The following is a 15,558-nucleotide window of genomic DNA, read 5'->3' as shown; positions in this document are numbered from 1 at the left end:
GACGCACCGTTTACAAGCGAAGAAAGCGCTGAGCATTCTGGGTAGGGCACTTTGAAGCCAGCCATATTGCTTCAGACAGTCCTGACCCAAGGCAAGAGGGGAGATGAAGGGGATTCGGGGAATTAGTCAGCTATCGGTGAGGACTCGGGCAATGTGTCCTACGTGTCTGTGTGTCGGAACATTTGCACACCGAGCTGTGGGCTGTGTTTGTTAGACGGTGTCTAAATTCCGGGTCGTGTCCGGGCAGGCTTTGATGAGGAGCAGACGAGGAAGCAGTCAGCTAAGTCTTGTCATGAAAACCAGCAATAACCTGCTAGTTACATCACGAACACCGCGGATTTTAAGTCGTTGTACACCCAGCTTAATACTGTCTATTCAGTTAATTCAAGTAAGGCTTAGAGAAATCAAACTAGTTGACGTCTGAGAGATGAGAGCTAGCTAGGTTCGTGTTTATGAAGGACCTAGCCGTCGAGTTGCTTAACTTACATTTCCATTTTACTATCTAATTATATCTTCCTCTTTCTTATCTGCAATATTGTGCAATTATTGCAGTTTGGATTTTGCAGTAAACATCTACACTTATGTGTGTTTACTGAGTGAGAACCTTTGCAGCCTGAAATGGTAGATTGTAGCTAGTTTTAAAAAGATAAGTTCTTACTTTTTCACATTTGTCGTTAAAGGCTTGTAATGTTGTTTGCCATCATTCTGATGGAACACACCAAAACCCATATAGAGGTTGTTATTACACTTCAGAGTACATTACAATCTTACAAATCCTTGATACTTTCAAAGATAATTTGGAAAAATTGACCTGCAGATTTAAACCAGATGATATGCTTAAACAAAATGCAGAACAGAAACTTAAGTGGGCCTTGTCATAAGATTATTTTTTCACCTGCATAATTCTAGCTTCATATTTAGTCACAACATTCAGTTCTTTTAGTACAGGCTGCCCTACTAATGCCATTGATCCCATTATTTTAAAGTTCGTGCTCATATCAGCCAAAAGGCCACCAAAACATTAGTTGTAATGTCCTGCCTTCCTGTGTTCTTTGTGTTTTTTCCCCAGACAAGGTTTTATGCAGCCCAGGCTGCCCGTAAGGTGGAGGTCACTGGTTTTCATCCACAGGATGTTCAGGTCAGTGGTTGTTGACTTCTTTTTCTTCTCTGCAGAAACGCTTCTATGCGGCTGCCAGAAAAGACCAGTCCCTTGCTCAGCCCCTGGCTGGCCTCAGCCTCTCTCCCAGGGTTGGCCATTCCTACCAGGATGTCCACGTATGTCGGGCAGTGATGAGAATTGTAGTATATATTGGTTGTGTTTTAAGCTTTATCTGTTTGTTTCACCTTGCTGAATATAAAATGTTAAGTAATCTAACTAAATGCCCATATTATCTGAGCTGTATAAATGAAAGCCAAGGAAACCAGTTAACTGAATCACTGCCTATAACTCAGGGTACTAAGAATGCTAAAGGACATCTCTATATGTCTCTAGGTGACCAGGCTGCCCAGTGGGCTGGTTATCGCTTCACTGGAGAATTATTCTCCAGCCTCCAAAATTGGAGTCTTCATCAAGGCTGGGTGTCGCTATGAAACCCCTGAAAACCAGGGTGTCACCCACCTCCTCCGGCTGGCGTCCGGTCTGGTATGTAACTTAAAAAAATCATCACATTTAGCTTGAAGTAAGCATTGTCCTCATCAACCTTGGTCCTTTGGTGTTGTTGAAAGACAGAAATGAGTAAAGCTGCAGAAGCACCAGAATACAAACCAAATCTTTATTCAGTTTTAGGTAAAAGTCTTATTTTGATTAGAAATACAACAGTGTTTACATATTAAAAAGCCTGCACAACTGTTGTTAATAAATGGAGCTTAAGACCACTGCTTTTGTAATCGTGTGTAACATTGCTGCATTTCAGTTGACATGTTACTTAACTTTTCTACCTTTTCAGACAACCAAGGGAGCTTCAGCTTTCAAGATATGCCGTGGTATTGAGGCAGTGGGAGGCAGTCTTAGGTCAGTAACTAAAAGGTTTATCCTGTAAACAGTCATTTAATGCTGATTTTTTTAGGTGTCTAATTGCATATCTGTTTATTTCTGTGCAGCGTGACTTCATCCAGAGAGAATATGACCTACACCATTGACTGCTTAAGAGATGACGTGTGAGTCTCTGCATATCACCTGTGTGTATGATGTGTGTTGACATGATTGAGTAATAGTAATAATAATGTAATGAAAATGTTTGAAGTACTAGGAGATACTTAAAGAACTTTGTCTCTTTCTGTTTACACACTTTTCCATATTTTGGTGAAATGACTACATTCACTGGAACATATGAATGCTCTGAGATGTGATGTTGCAGGAGTGATAACTGTCTTTTCCCGCTTGCTCTATTATTGGTCTCTAGTGACACAGTGATGGAGTATTTGATCAATGTGACAACAGCCCCCGAATTCCGTTCGTGGGAGGTGTCAGACCTCACCCCAAAAGTAAAGGTGGACAAGGCACAAGCTGCACAGAGCACCCAGATAGGTGGGCCCTTTGTTTCTCTTACAACACTCAGTTTTTTGAAAGATTTTTAAGGGATCTGTTGTTTTAATATAGAACTACTTAATTTATATTCCCACCTGTGAGCCTTATTAATATTTTAAAAAGCTTCTTGGTTGTTTGATTGATCAATAATTAGCCTGTAGAGTCTAGATACCAAACTGTCATATAGGGACAGTAATGTTCTCTGTTTTTTCTTCACCATGAATGCGCTGCAGCTAACAGTCACCCATCCATCTTTTTCAGGTGTGGTTGAAGGTCTGCATGAAGCTGCCTACAAGAACGCCCTGTGTAACTCCTTGTACTGCCCAGACCACATGATCAACGACATCCACTCTGAGCATGTGAGTATATATTTTTATTTGTCTTTTATCAGTACGAAACATACAAACTAAAACAATTATGAATTATTGCAATGTTTCCATTTTTCCCCAGCTGCACCAGTTTGTCCAGAACAATTTCACCAGTGCAAGAATGGCCCTTGTTGGACTTGGTAAGTGTTAGGATTTAAAGTATTTTCCATATAAAGAAAGAAGTAGCCAGATTTCTGATAAATGATAACAATGCTTACCTTTCTACTAGGTGTTGACCACACTGTGCTGAAGCAAGTGGGAGAGCAGTTCCTCAACATCCGCAGTGGAGCCGGCACCACAGGGGCTAAGGCACAGTATCGTGGAGGTGAGGCGAGCTGGCTGAGAGGGGAAAGGAAAAGAAAAAATATAGGATTTAAGCAAATTTTGAATGAATGATTCCAACCTGAGAAATTGATAGACCTTGCAGACTTCCCTGTCTCATGACCTCGTGCCCATTTCCAGGTGAGATTCGCCTGCCCAGCACCAGCAGTCTGGTCCATTCAGCCGTGGTGAGCCAGTCAGCAGCAGCAGGCACCAGCGAGGCTCTGGCCTTCAGTGTGCTGCAGCATTTACTGGGAGCTGGGCCGCACGTCAAGAGAGGAGCAGGCGTCGCCAGTAAACTGGTCCAGGGTGTTTCCAAGGCAACAGCAGACCCCTTTGATGTGAGTGCATTTCAGTTTTGTAAGATAAATTGTAAATAAGCCATACGCCTACAGAGCAGTGTGTCTGCACATTAACCACAAAAACACAATCCAGCTTTATTCTAATTCAGTCTTCGTCTCCCACACCAGGTCACTGCTTTCAATACAAGCTACTCTGACTCTGGTCTGTTTGGGGTCTACACCATCTCTCAGGCTGCAGCTGCCGGTGATGTGAGTATGCCCCGTAGTCTTGAAAATATATATTTTTTCTTTTCCCCCAAATAAAACTGCTATTGAGAGCACTGTTTCACTCTTCTCTGCAGGTGATCAAGGCTGCTCTTGCCCAGGTGAAGGCTGTTGCTGACGGTGGAGTCACAGCTGCTGACCTCACTCGAGCAAAGTGAGTCAGACAGACAGAAACAGGATGAGAGAGACCCGACAGAATGTACCTCTGACAGAAAATATACATTTTCTGCTATTTGGCTATAGAAACGCTGGGGGAAGGAGGGGGGAGGGGCGTGTACTTAGCGTTTATTTTAAAGATTTTAAAATTTTCAGGTTTAGGTTAATGAAAGAAAAATCTAGTGACAAATAATGCTGATAGATTCGTCGGTATATAGAGTAATTAAAATTAGCTTCTTTTTTTGTTTTTCAAGGCAGGAAAAATATGAAAGATGCATGTAACATCTTTCTTGTATAAAAGAAAGATGTTACATGCGCACTGGATTGTGTTATGTAATTTAAAAATCCTTTAAACACGCTGCAGTAGAGAGAAGCATCTCATTTTTACTGGCATTGTATGATTTATCTGCCTTCAGGAAGTGAGTTCAGACTTCTCCCACAGCTTGTAATTTCTGTTTTTTTTTTGTACAGCTGCCACTTGTTGCCTTTTTCGTGGCGTCATTGTTGATACAGAGCTAGCAGATGTTTTGGACATTAATCTCAGTTTTGAATTTGGCTTCCAAGTGTTCACTACCAAATGCATCCTTTCATTTGCAGTGGTGCATTTTCAACCCTCCCTAAAAGCTCAAACCCACCTGATGTTTAGAGTCTTTAAAGAACAGTCTGTCTTGGGTCTATTTGATGAGTCTGTGGAACAGTTCTGCTGGCCTGCAATTACTTTTAATTTGATTCGGGGTGTGTCACAGTCTGCTTTTGGTAGCAGTAATAGCTGACTGATGGCTTCACCTCTCTGTCACTGGCCCCACTGAAGAATGCAGGTCCACTGCCACTTGGGCCTTTCTTCACACCTGTCTGCAGCTGCAGTCGTTTCCTGGTGGAGGCTGGCCAGCTGGACCCAGCAGCTGCTCTTGCCAGACTGGTTTCATGTTCAAAACACCCCCTAACTAGGACCTGACTCACTACTGGATGAAGCTCTGCCCTCCACCACCTCCATATTTCTTTTTTCTTTTTACTCATTCCTGTATTTTTTTTTTTTTTGAATAACATTTGCAGATAAATGAGATTCCTTATTAAAAACTTTTAAACAATTTTAAACTATGCTAACTGCATAATGTTTAATACATTCCCCTCCTCGTTTCTTTCTGCAGGGCTCAGCTTAAGTGCCACTACCTGATGTCTCTGGAAACCTCAGAGGGTTTGCTGGAAGCCATGGGCAGTCAGGCTCTGACTGATGCATCCTACCAATCCCCCGAAGAAATCTCCAAAAAAATTGACAACATTTCCTTGACTGATGTTGCTAATGTAAGACTTTGTTTTGTTTTGTTTTTTGTCTGTGCTTTGTCGTAGTGTAAAAGTGGCGTGTAAACTTAGCTCTTCTTTTTTTCAGGCTGCCAAAACATTCGTATCTGGAAAGAAGACCATGGCATCCAGTGGCAATCTTGTAAAAACACCCTTCGTGGATGAGATCTAAATCCCACCCTCATCACCACACACTCAAGCGTGGTTGACAGCAAAGCAGAATTCGTTTCTTCTACATTTGAACAACAAAAAAAGGATTATTTTACAATGGTGTTCTCCTCAGACATTTGTTGTAACAACACTGGGTATTTATAGGTGTTGAAACAGTATACTTTCAGGTGATGCTGCTCTGGTGCATCACACTCATGTGTCCACGTTAACTGTATAGCTGATGTAAAATAAGGAATAAATTCTATCTACCACACAGAGTTTAAGGTCATTGGTGTCTTGAATAAAAGTTTGAGTTGGTGGAAACTGATCAAATCAGACTTGAGTTTACTTGATCTGATAATAACCACAGTGTGGCTGCATGCTTTCGGGAATGGGGCTTTAGTCCCCACCGTGTGTGTCCAGGAAATTATTACCACCATAAATCTGCACGATGGAAAAAAAAAAAAGCTGCGAGAGTTTACGGATTTTCTCGCGAGAGTGACGGGCGTGGAGACGGGAGGGTAGAGGTAGGCTGTCTAGATTTGAGTTTGTCTTCCTCTGAGAAAGCAGGGTCATTTTGCGAGGAAAGAAGGCGTTCAGTGAGAAGTAAGAAAGCTGGATGTGCGAGTGTGGGGGGTGAAGGTCCGGAAAGCCGCTTTAATGTGAGCATGGGCGGCGTTTTCCGCCTGTGGTCTTCCCGAGGTAGGAAACAGCTTCCATATGTGGGGAGAGAGATCGGACTGTTCATGCAAACTCAGGCACCAAGTCCAGTGCATGCATAAAACAGTATTTTGTTCTTTAAATATAATCTCCACTCGTGTTTTCCCCACGAATATCACCGAGATGCGGTGGAGCGACCCGTGACCCCCTGCAGCGATACTCCCCTCCTGGGCCAGCAGGTCGGGTCAGTCAGTCCACTTTAGGAGGAACAACAAAGAGAAATCACCCCATGCATGGACATCAAACCACCGGAAATTAAATACAATGTGAAGAGAGGGCGTGGAAGAGGCACAGGCCAAATTCCACAGTGATGGGACACGACATGCGGGTTTAGGTCACTTCTTGATGCCCCGTCTCCCTCGGTCCCTCCTTTTGTGTTCACCGACATGGATAAACTCACGGTGATATCAGGATGTCTCTTTCTAGCTGCGGACATCTTCGCCATCGCCAGCGTTGCCAACCCGGACTGGATCAACATCGGAGAATCAGGCAGTAGGTTGCGGACACTCCAGCACTGTTTTGTTTTTTGTGCTTTGCATGTGGGGAAGTCGGGGTGACACAGGAAAAGGAAATCTACCAACAACCACATGAGATGAAAAAGTTTACCCACTGTAGAAAAATAAGCAGACAGCAGAACAATTGTGGAAGATTGCACTCTTAATTCTGTCTTCTTATTAAAAAAAAAAAAAGCTGCTCAATAACAACCAGCTGCACACACTGTTGCACTATTTAGGTATGCAAGGCTTTCCTGTTTGTTTCAAGGGATAAAAGTCTTTGAGAAGCACATGGCCTGATGCCACAACCACCATGCTTTACTGTAGAGGGCATCACCTGATTTAACCTTGCATGATGGGTGCAGTTTTCGTCTCTTACGCTGGAGAATCTTTTTTTCCCTCCAGCTCTCAGAGTCCTTTAAATACCATTTGGCATGCTGTCAGCTGTTGTCACACATGCAGTGCATCCCTGAACTTTGGAAGGTCAGGTTCTGGACTGTTTTCTATTATTAAGATGAAAATAGTCCAATAAGTTCATAGCATGAGATCACCAGACCTGACTTCTTCACCTTCTACCCTGGCAGCACCCTCACCTAAATCAGAATATTTCCAGAACATGCAAAAAGTAGCCTTTCTCCTGCGCTATTCAGCACGTGAGAAAGAACAACGGGGAACTCAAGTGTCTTCCTTTTGCTGCCCCGCCATTAAGACTTGTTTCATGGACTACTGCTGAGATGGCTGTTCTTCCTCCAGGTTCTTCTGGCTCTACCGGGGAACTTAAAGCTCCACTATGGTGACCGCTATTTGATAAGGACCTACTCACTCTTTTGGTCACTTTGGTCATCTGCTGTTTCACAATTACTGAGGTCATGGTGTTTATGGAAACACAGTTTCTTTGATCTGTGTTTCACCAACGTCACACTGTGGATGTCTACAGAGTTACTTGGACTATGGTGTAGTCCTGATAGATGTGTTTTACAAACTATGTCCAGTCCATTCAGTTTGCTGACAGTAGAGTCCTGCCACGGTTTTGACACATAAGGATAATTTAAAGCAGATAGTGTGTAGTTGGCCTGCGTTTGTGATAGGCTTGCAGCAAAGGCACCAAACCCTTCCAAATGATAGATTACTACTTTTGCAAAAAGTCTATTAAAAATGCATACACTTGTTGTTACAGGTAACTAAATGTACACTGGAGGACAAACATTTATATTTTAAATGATTATACAATTTAAGAGTTTGGTTTGCTCAGCTGTTTCTTTGTATAAAATTAGACGATTAGTGGTTATTGGTAAGCGCGCTCTACAGCTGAAGATGTAGTTTCAGACTTCCTGGTTATCTGCTTATTGCAGTAAAGCAATACACAGATGCAGCATCCAAAGCTAAACATTGGCTAAAACTGGCACAAACGACTGTGTGTGCACAGCTGCACGAGGCTCTTGTCAGCTCCATCAAAATGCTACAGAGGAGCAGAGACAAGGATATAACAGCCGTACTGAGTGGTCATTACAGGATTGAATTTGTTCTTTAAAAAATAAATGGTTTCAGCTGCTCGTTAAGGATATAAGAAGCGGTTATTTTTGCACGATTAAATGAGAAACAGGTAAATGTTTCTTTTATAAAATGCGAACTAAAGCTCAGAAAGAGCTCACATTGTGAAGCTCTTATCTCCCGTTCCTCAAAGTAAATAATAGTGTGAAATGACTGTAGTAAAAGCCTTGTGTGCCTGTCTAATTAGCTGGATGGTAATTACCTGAAGGCAGGAAGTGCTGTGTGGGACTGAGGATGTTTGACTTTTAATTGGACCTCTTGGGAAAGTAATTTTTTCCACCCGGACAATTAAGTTCTACATGCTCAGTTCTGACATAATTCATTTTAGCCGTGTGTGCTCAGTGTAGTCACGTCTTCCTCAAACTGATAAATATATATCGTATTGTGTAAAAACAAACTCTAATCCTCATTTAGGTGATTCAGTTTGAAGTAATCAGTATTTTCCATACAGGGACACCGTATATTAAATTACTAGTGCAATCACTCTCAGAGGGATTGTCAAAGGTTTTCAAATATGTCAATGAGTGCAACTCGAGAGGATTCAACTGGTGTCAGCTGGTTGTATTTTGGTTAATTCCAACAGAAAAGGAAGGCTGAGCTCAAATGTAATAGTTACATGTGAATTTCTGTCTATGTAGACAGTAACAGATATGTGATTTTCGATGATTTATCGCAGTTAATTGCTGTATTATCAGAAACGGACTGCATGTAATTGCCAACTTGGCCCCATTTAATTGCAGATTGACTGTTTTATGAGAACATCTGTGGCAGGTTTTAGTGACAGTGTTGATGTGCTTGATAGTCTTATTTTGCAGCAAAAAAGTATCTTATTGGATAAAACTGATATTGACAAAGCATGTCACAGAATGGTAAAAGTCGGAATAATCTCGTATCATGGGATGTCTGGTGATTCCCATCTGTAGCCTACATGTATGACTGAACATTTGCGAATACGCCGAACACTTCAAGCACAATTGATGCCAAAACATTCAAAAAGTGCTCGAGACAGAAATCCTCAGCCACCACAGGGTCAAATGGCACATCAGGTGTTAAGTGCCTGAGTTTAGGTGCTTTTTATATGACCTCCACAGTTAGCCATTCGCTTTTTAGGTGTTGATTTTCTTAGTTAGGTTATCGACTGCATACTTGCTGGAAATCTAGCTTCGTTTCCTTTAGGTAATGAAAGGTTACTTGTGAAGTTCTTTCTCCAGTTTCCTGTAGACAGCTGATTGCGTTTAGTTACCCAAACAAGCTGTAATCAGAATGTTGCATTTCTGTTCCCGGTCTGTTCGGATGAGCAGATGTTTGTCCCTCAGGGCAAAAGCTTTCAGAGTTTGGATGATTGTGTGAATGTGTAGCCACAGCAGACTTGATTTTTGGATCATTAGGGCAGTTTCCAGGGAAATGGATCCACCATTTGCACTTTCCTCCACCCTGTGGTAAGAACAGGATGTCCTGTGGAAATGGGGTCTAGGTCAGCCTGCGGGGGGATCTGACTCAGGCCTGATGTTTCCTTCAGCCGGCCGTTCTATCATCACCCCAACATTAGGATCTTTGTTAATATGCATGGTCTAAAGTATTCAATTCTTTTTATGTGAAGCAGCTTTTTGTGCTGTACTTGTCTCGTGGGTGGAGTGAGGATAAAAACCACATGTGCATTTACAAATACTTAACAGTTAAATCTAAATTGACAGCGGCTTGATTGCTGTAAGTACCAGATGTTTATTCAAATGCGGTTTATTGTATTTAATTCCCTGCCAAATTAAAAGATGTTTCAGCGCTTCACTGTTTTTTCCTTCTCTCTTTTTTACGCGGTTTGCTTATAATCACGTTGAGTGTGTTAATACTACACTCATTGGGTCGAAATAACCTTGATTGCATTGCTAAATGCTAAAAATGTATACAGCTTCTCTTCTAAAGATAACTCAGGGAAAGAAAGAAAACAGAGCGAGGCGAGTGAACAAATGATAGTGTGGGAGGATTTTATTTAGCTTTTTTTTTTCCACTCTCAGTGCGCGCACTGGTTTGCTTGGAGTCTTATCTTGTTGGCGTGGATGCAAAGTTGAGCAGATGCAGTCTCTGTTGGGCTCCAAGTGCAGACAGTAGCCCTCCTACCTGATATCACAGCACCCACCAGGCCTCTGGGAGACAGGAGGCCATCAGAGGACTCGCGCCACTAATCTCTTCATTTCCGTTGCTCTCTCTGTGCATGATGCTTTGCCGTTTTGTGCCAGAACTCCTGACCTGTTTGATATCATACTGCTGCTGGTGTTCCACCGATCAACCAGTTTTTCATAACAGCAGGTTCCTCGGGCCGCTGTGGACTGTGGTGGGGAGGGGAGAAAGACTCCTGCAGAGTCATCATGTCAACACAGTGTCTTTCTACAACATTAAACACTACTCACAGTAGACGTGAAGCTTAAAGGGAAGAGTCTATCAGTCACATACTGACTATTTAGCCACACTAACTACATGCGGATTGTGTGTGTTTGTGGCATAGACTGTAAATAAAAGATGTCTCCTCCATTTCTTCACCCATCTGATCTAAATGAGAAAGTGTGGCCACTGCATGCTGCCCGCTGCAAGGTATACTCTGCTTTGTCGTACTTTTTGTCTCTAATGTGGGACAGAATGTAAAAAATGAACATAATGTTGCACTCAGTAAACTGTGAAACTAGTGATAAAAATCATAAACTCCTCAAGACGGTGTTTACTGAGGTCTTAGATCAAGTAAGCATACAGTCTTTGAAAGCTGCCCCCTTCTGGTCATTAGAAATAGTGCAGGAATAAGGTCCTTCACCATCGGCTTAACTTTCTCAACCTGAAAGTTCATCGTCTATTTAAAGTCTATGGTTTGTGTTACAGAAATAACCCACCCCACAGCTGTGATGTCATTTCTTTCCGATGTTACTGATTGGTCCATAAAAACAAAGCAATGTTATATTTTTCCAGCTACAAAGGGGAAAGAAACACAAATACATAAGTCTGTTAAGTGAAATAACAAAAGCTGCTGTGGGAAAACTGGGCGTGTCTTGCTAGCAGAAACCAGACCTGGAAGTTTCAGAGGATAAGCACAAACAACAGCAGAGAAGTCTTTTTGTGTTTTTGAGGTTTTTAGGGCCAAGTACAATAAAGTGAGTATTGTCTGCATCTAGAAGTATAAAACTGTGGGTCATCCAGGCTTCTAGGTAAAAGTTTTAGTTTAACTAATTTCTTTCATCTTTCATAGATGAATATATCTGCACAATGGAAACATATATAAAGTGATAAGTATTGGGGTCTAAATGACCTTTAATTTCAGTGGGAACCAAGACATAAAACGAGTCAAGGTTTATTAAAAAGATGCTGAATTTGCCCCAGCACAAAGTTTTAAATAACTCAGTTTTGGCCCTAGAAGTTGTACTTCTACCACCATCTTTTCTGTGGTGGAAATGGCCCTGATGGTATCCCATGTTGCCCTCTGATAATATTTTTGGTAGTGGTCCTAGAACAGATCCCTGTGGAACTCCGTGACTTTTATGTGGATGGATCAGTGTAAATAAGTCTATGACAGCACAACTGTAAATAGTGTCGTTAGTAAAATACTGTGATCAGTATGCAGCACTGAAGTCTAATAGCAGTGTAGTGATATACTGACTGAAACTCTCCAACGATCCATTCTCATGCATTCTGTCACATTTCCTTTGCAGCAGGCTTTCTTACCTGTCTCACATCTCCTATTAGTAGAGAAGAGATCTTATGATTCATACTGTGCCAATGACAAGATTTATCCTGTATTTCAAAAGGGTTTTTTTTGGAGTACCTTTACTCGTCATTCTTTGGTGAAAATGTACAGAACCAGCATTGCTTTGATGAAAACCTGAATCGATATTCACCTTGATTCACTTGAAATAATCAATACCATGTTCTATAGAGATGTTTGCTTATTGTTTGTCTCAGCGTGGTTTTCTCTGTAGTTTTGCTGATTTTTCTGCTTTGTTGATGGATGCAACATCACAAACCTCATTTTTCTCTTCCTCACCTACCTTCCTTCCTCTCCCCAGGCTCTTTGACTTTGGGTCTCGTCCGGCAGTGCCAGACCATCCATGGCCGAGATCGGACCTGCACCCCCCCACGGCTGCCGGGAGAATGGATCACCGTGCTGCTCTTCATCATCCTGGGCATCATCTCCCTTACAGTCACCTGCGGTCTTGTTGTGATGTCACACTGGCACCGAGAGGCCAGCAGATATGCCCGATGGATCGCCTTCACGGGGAGTACGTATCCACTGCCACAATTTGCACTCAATCAAAAAATGCGCTCAAATAATCTTTTTCAGTTTCACCTGCAAGCGTGGCTCTGGGATGTGGTTACTCACAGCGGGGATTGTAAAAGGACTTTTTCTCTTTCTGCAAATGACTGGCTTAGGTGCTCCAGCTAAACTTGAACTTGCTGAGATTTGCAGTGCAGCTGTGTGCTAATGGATGTGGAGTACCAAACCAAAATTATATAATAAATTCAGAAAAAAACTGTGAAATAAACTTCAGCTACCTTAGCATCAGAATTATTTTCACTGTGGGAAAGCTCTGCTAATCATGAAAACATAAAAATATATATAAGGAGCTCTGTTTAATAGCTGCTAGTTTTTATTTTCGTAGAAAAGAGACATAATTAGTGTGCAGAGAGTGTCATATTACTTTAAATGTTTAAAAGAAAAACATTCAGGTTAATAACAGCTGGTCAGTGTTTTGGTAACTGCTATATAGTGCTTTTCTACACTATTACAGCACTCAGAGCATTCACACGTTCATACAAGTGCATTTTTTACGTCTAATGCTTTTAATCTAACATTCACACACTCACACTCCGATATCAGGGGCAATCTGATCAGCAGTTTGGCCAAGGATGCTTTAAAATGCATTCTGGAGGAGCCAGGAATCGAACCACTGACCTTCTGGTTAGTAGGCGATGCACTCTACCTCCTAAGTGACACTTGAGACCCCAAGATTAACTCCATCACTGACTCCACCATCTCAACAGCCAGAACGGCCCACTGTGTAGGCTGCAACTGTCTTCAAAGCGGCTTTGGTGAATCAAAACTGCAGTAAAATGGAGTTTGTATGCTGTCAATTTGGGTCAAGTTGGATTTTACATGCAGTCAGTTTATGATCATAATCAACTGTGGAAATTGTTGCATACTTATAAATTCACCTTAACTACTTACATTCCAGCCAGCACCCACAGATTTGAAACTCCAGGAATTTCTCCACAATTAGTGACGTAACTGTTGCACGATGGGGATTTAACCATCCTGCAACACAGGCTTTCAGCAATGTTGCTTTTCGGCAATTTTTTGCAAACATTGGGGTTGTTGGACACTCAAACGTTGTGCAATCAGCGGTCAATGCAACTTGGTCACTTGCAAAAATATTTTCGGGGCTGCTGTCCTGTTTTTACTCTGGTATGACTGAGCGATTAGTTCTGCAGCAGAATCATTGGTGCTGATGCTTCTCTATCCTTGTATTTTCTCATTGCAGTGATCCTGTTCTGTATGGCTGCGTTCATTTTCCCAATTGGATTCTACATCAACGAGGTTGGGGGACAGCCATATAAGCTGCCCAACAACACAGTGGTAGGCTCCTCCTACGTACTCTTCATTCTGTCCATATTCTTCACCATAGTGGGACTGCTGTTTGCCGGGAAGGTGTGCCTGCCCGGCTGACAAACTCACGTTCTCTTTTTAAACGCATAAAAAAACGCTACCACTGGAAGCCAACGTCGTTAGAGCGAACTCTCCTGCGGCAGAGCTGAAAGCGTCGCTGAAAGCTGAGAAGTACTTGTCTTTCCCTTGCCGACGAATTGTCGCAACCGGAGCCAAAACCGCTGCAGTCCATCTGTGCATGTGTTTGTTCAGAGGCCGAGCAGGTGCAGGGAGCTCTGAAACGGCCCTCCTTGTTTTCCTTCCTGAACAAGAAGCAGGAGAGTGAACAGAAAACAGATTATAAAATGGCAAAAGTCACATGTGAGCTTTCGAGGAATTTAAGGGGGCATTGTGAACGTCTGAGCTGTCATCCTAAAAATTCACGACAGGCGACGGAGAGCTGTTGTTCTTCTCATCTGAACCATCAGGGACGATTTGCACACTGATGTTATTTCGACATGTTAGGCCTGATAGCAGTCTGAGGCCCTGATATTGGCCAGTCAACCTCTGTATGATGTCTGTTCTTTCCCCAAGCACTGCTACAAAATAATATAAGCTGCATTACTTTTATTTATATGATAGATTTGGAAGTGTATGTTTTAAAAGGCCAGCTTCTCTGCCAGTGCTATGTCAAGTGGATCATATTGCCTTGAGGATGGTTTACTGCAATGGAATAAATATAAAGTTCATGATACAAGAAGTCATAAAAATGCTATTTCTGAGTGGAATGTAAAATGGGCTATTAGCAACAGCTGCCCAAAGTTTGTAATGCTTGAGTCTGTGAAATGTGTCCGCACTGAAGGAAGAGGAGCTGTTAAAGATGTCAGAGTTTTAAGCTGTTAACATTGTGAATAATCAGTGAGGAAAAGGTCAAGCATGCTGTGGTTCTCTGTTAGTTTTACTAATCTTATTGATGTAGTAAACTGATTTTTCACCTTTTTTTAAAGAATATTTTATGGATTAAACAGTGCAAAGAATGATAGTCATTGACTTGTTTTATTCATCTGTAATGCTGATGCCTGTGTGTGTGTCTGTGCCATTTTTTTTTTTCCAAATCACTGATGTTTGTAATTGTGCATGGAAGGTGTCATCTCATTAAAATTATGACAAGGGAATACCCATTCCCTTTTTTTTTCATGCTTTTTCTCAAAATAATGCTGTGTGCATCTATGATGTTTGAACCACACACACAGTGTCTGCAGTAAGAGCAATCAAGGTCACACTTGAAGTTGTAGTGTGTGTTTATACAATTGTCCTCAATGTCAACCATTACCATACTAAATATCTACACTCAACACTTTGTTAGGTACACTCTCATTAAACAGCTGATTAATCTAGCCAATCATGTGGGAGCAATTCTGTGCACTTGGACATATAGGTGTCGTTCGGGCAGACTGCTTCAAGATGGTGAACACTAACTCACAAATAACCACTCATTACAGTCAAGATATGAAAAACAGCTCAATTCAGTTCTGTTCTATTCATATGCTGCTAATTCACAGTAATAGTCCCCTCAATGTATATTTATTGTAAGATAAAGACCCTAAAATATTATAGAGAGCCCCCAACAATCACAGGACTCCCTTTGAGCAACTCAGTGACAGTGGGAAGGTAAAACTCCTTGGCAGGAAGAAACCTCCGGGGGAACCAAGCTCAGGGAGGGGCAGCGATCTGCCGTGACCGGTTGGGGGTGATGACTGAAGGCAAGATATAGAAGACAGCCAGA

At 42.0% G+C, this 15,558-nt stretch overlaps 2 protein-coding genes across 3 annotated transcripts; both read left to right on the top strand.

The window, feature by feature from the left end:
* Positions 1-27: 27 nt before the first annotated feature.
* Positions 28-5,665, top strand: uqcrc2b (ubiquinol-cytochrome c reductase core protein 2b). Of its 2 annotated transcripts, none has more exons than XM_084938074.1 (14): positions 28-136; positions 1,070-1,138; positions 1,493-1,642; positions 1,947-2,011; positions 2,101-2,157; positions 2,403-2,527; positions 2,789-2,886; positions 2,978-3,035; positions 3,125-3,220; positions 3,358-3,557; positions 3,687-3,767; positions 3,860-3,936; positions 5,087-5,240; positions 5,326-5,665. In XM_084938074.1, the coding sequence occupies exons 1-14, from the start codon at positions 104-106 to the stop codon at positions 5,407-5,409; spliced, it is 1,347 nt and encodes a 448-aa protein (XP_084794200.1). In that variant the 5' UTR covers positions 28-103; the 3' UTR covers positions 5,410-5,665. The 2 variants fall into 2 exon arrangements, with proteins under 2 accessions (XP_084794200.1, XP_084794199.1); XM_084938073.1 differs by lacking the exon at positions 1,070-1,138 and adding an exon at positions 1,174-1,275 and having other exon boundaries at positions 30-136.
* Positions 5,666-5,868: 203 nt separating this feature from the next.
* LOC146381896 (uncharacterized protein C16orf52 homolog B-like) lies at positions 5,869-14,954 on the top strand. Its single transcript, XM_084938076.1, has 3 exons — positions 5,869-6,599; positions 12,196-12,408; positions 13,669-14,954. The coding sequence occupies exons 1-3, from the start codon at positions 6,494-6,496 to the stop codon at positions 13,851-13,853; spliced, it is 504 nt and encodes a 167-aa protein (XP_084794202.1). The 5' UTR covers positions 5,869-6,493; the 3' UTR covers positions 13,854-14,954.
* The last annotated feature ends 604 nt before the right edge of the window (positions 14,955-15,558 follow it).

This window comes from Perissodus microlepis, chromosome 8, assembly GCF_051167445.1.
Source record: "Perissodus microlepis isolate ML-2025 ecotype Zambia chromosome 8, ASM5116744v1, whole genome shotgun sequence".
Lineage (NCBI taxonomy): Eukaryota > Metazoa > Chordata > Actinopteri > Cichliformes > Cichlidae > Perissodus > Perissodus microlepis.
The sequence above is the reverse complement of the archived record's forward strand: the minus strand, read 5'-3'. Positions and strand labels throughout refer to the sequence as shown.

Excerpts from the sequence above, each read along its gene's own strand:
- LOC146381896 (XM_084938076.1), top strand. The coding sequence starts at position 6,494 with ATGGATAAACTCACGGTGATATCAGGATGTCTCTTTCTAGCTGCGGAC. Across the intron at positions 6,600-12,195 it reads CAACATCGGAGAATCAGGCA|GCTCTTTGACTTTGGGTCTC; the intron begins GTAGGTTGCGGA and ends TCCTCTCCCCAG. Across the intron at positions 12,409-13,668 it reads ATGGATCGCCTTCACGGGGA|TGATCCTGTTCTGTATGGCT; the intron begins GTACGTATCCAC and ends TTCTCATTGCAG.
- uqcrc2b (XM_084938073.1), top strand. The coding sequence starts at position 104 with ATGAAGGGGATTCGGGGAATTAGTCAGCTATCG. Across the intron at positions 3,221-3,357 it reads TAAGGCACAGTATCGTGGAG|GTGAGATTCGCCTGCCCAGC; the intron begins GTGAGGCGAGCT and ends GCCCATTTCCAG. Across the intron at positions 5,241-5,325 it reads CCTTGACTGATGTTGCTAAT|GCTGCCAAAACATTCGTATC; the intron begins GTAAGACTTTGT and ends TCTTTTTTTCAG.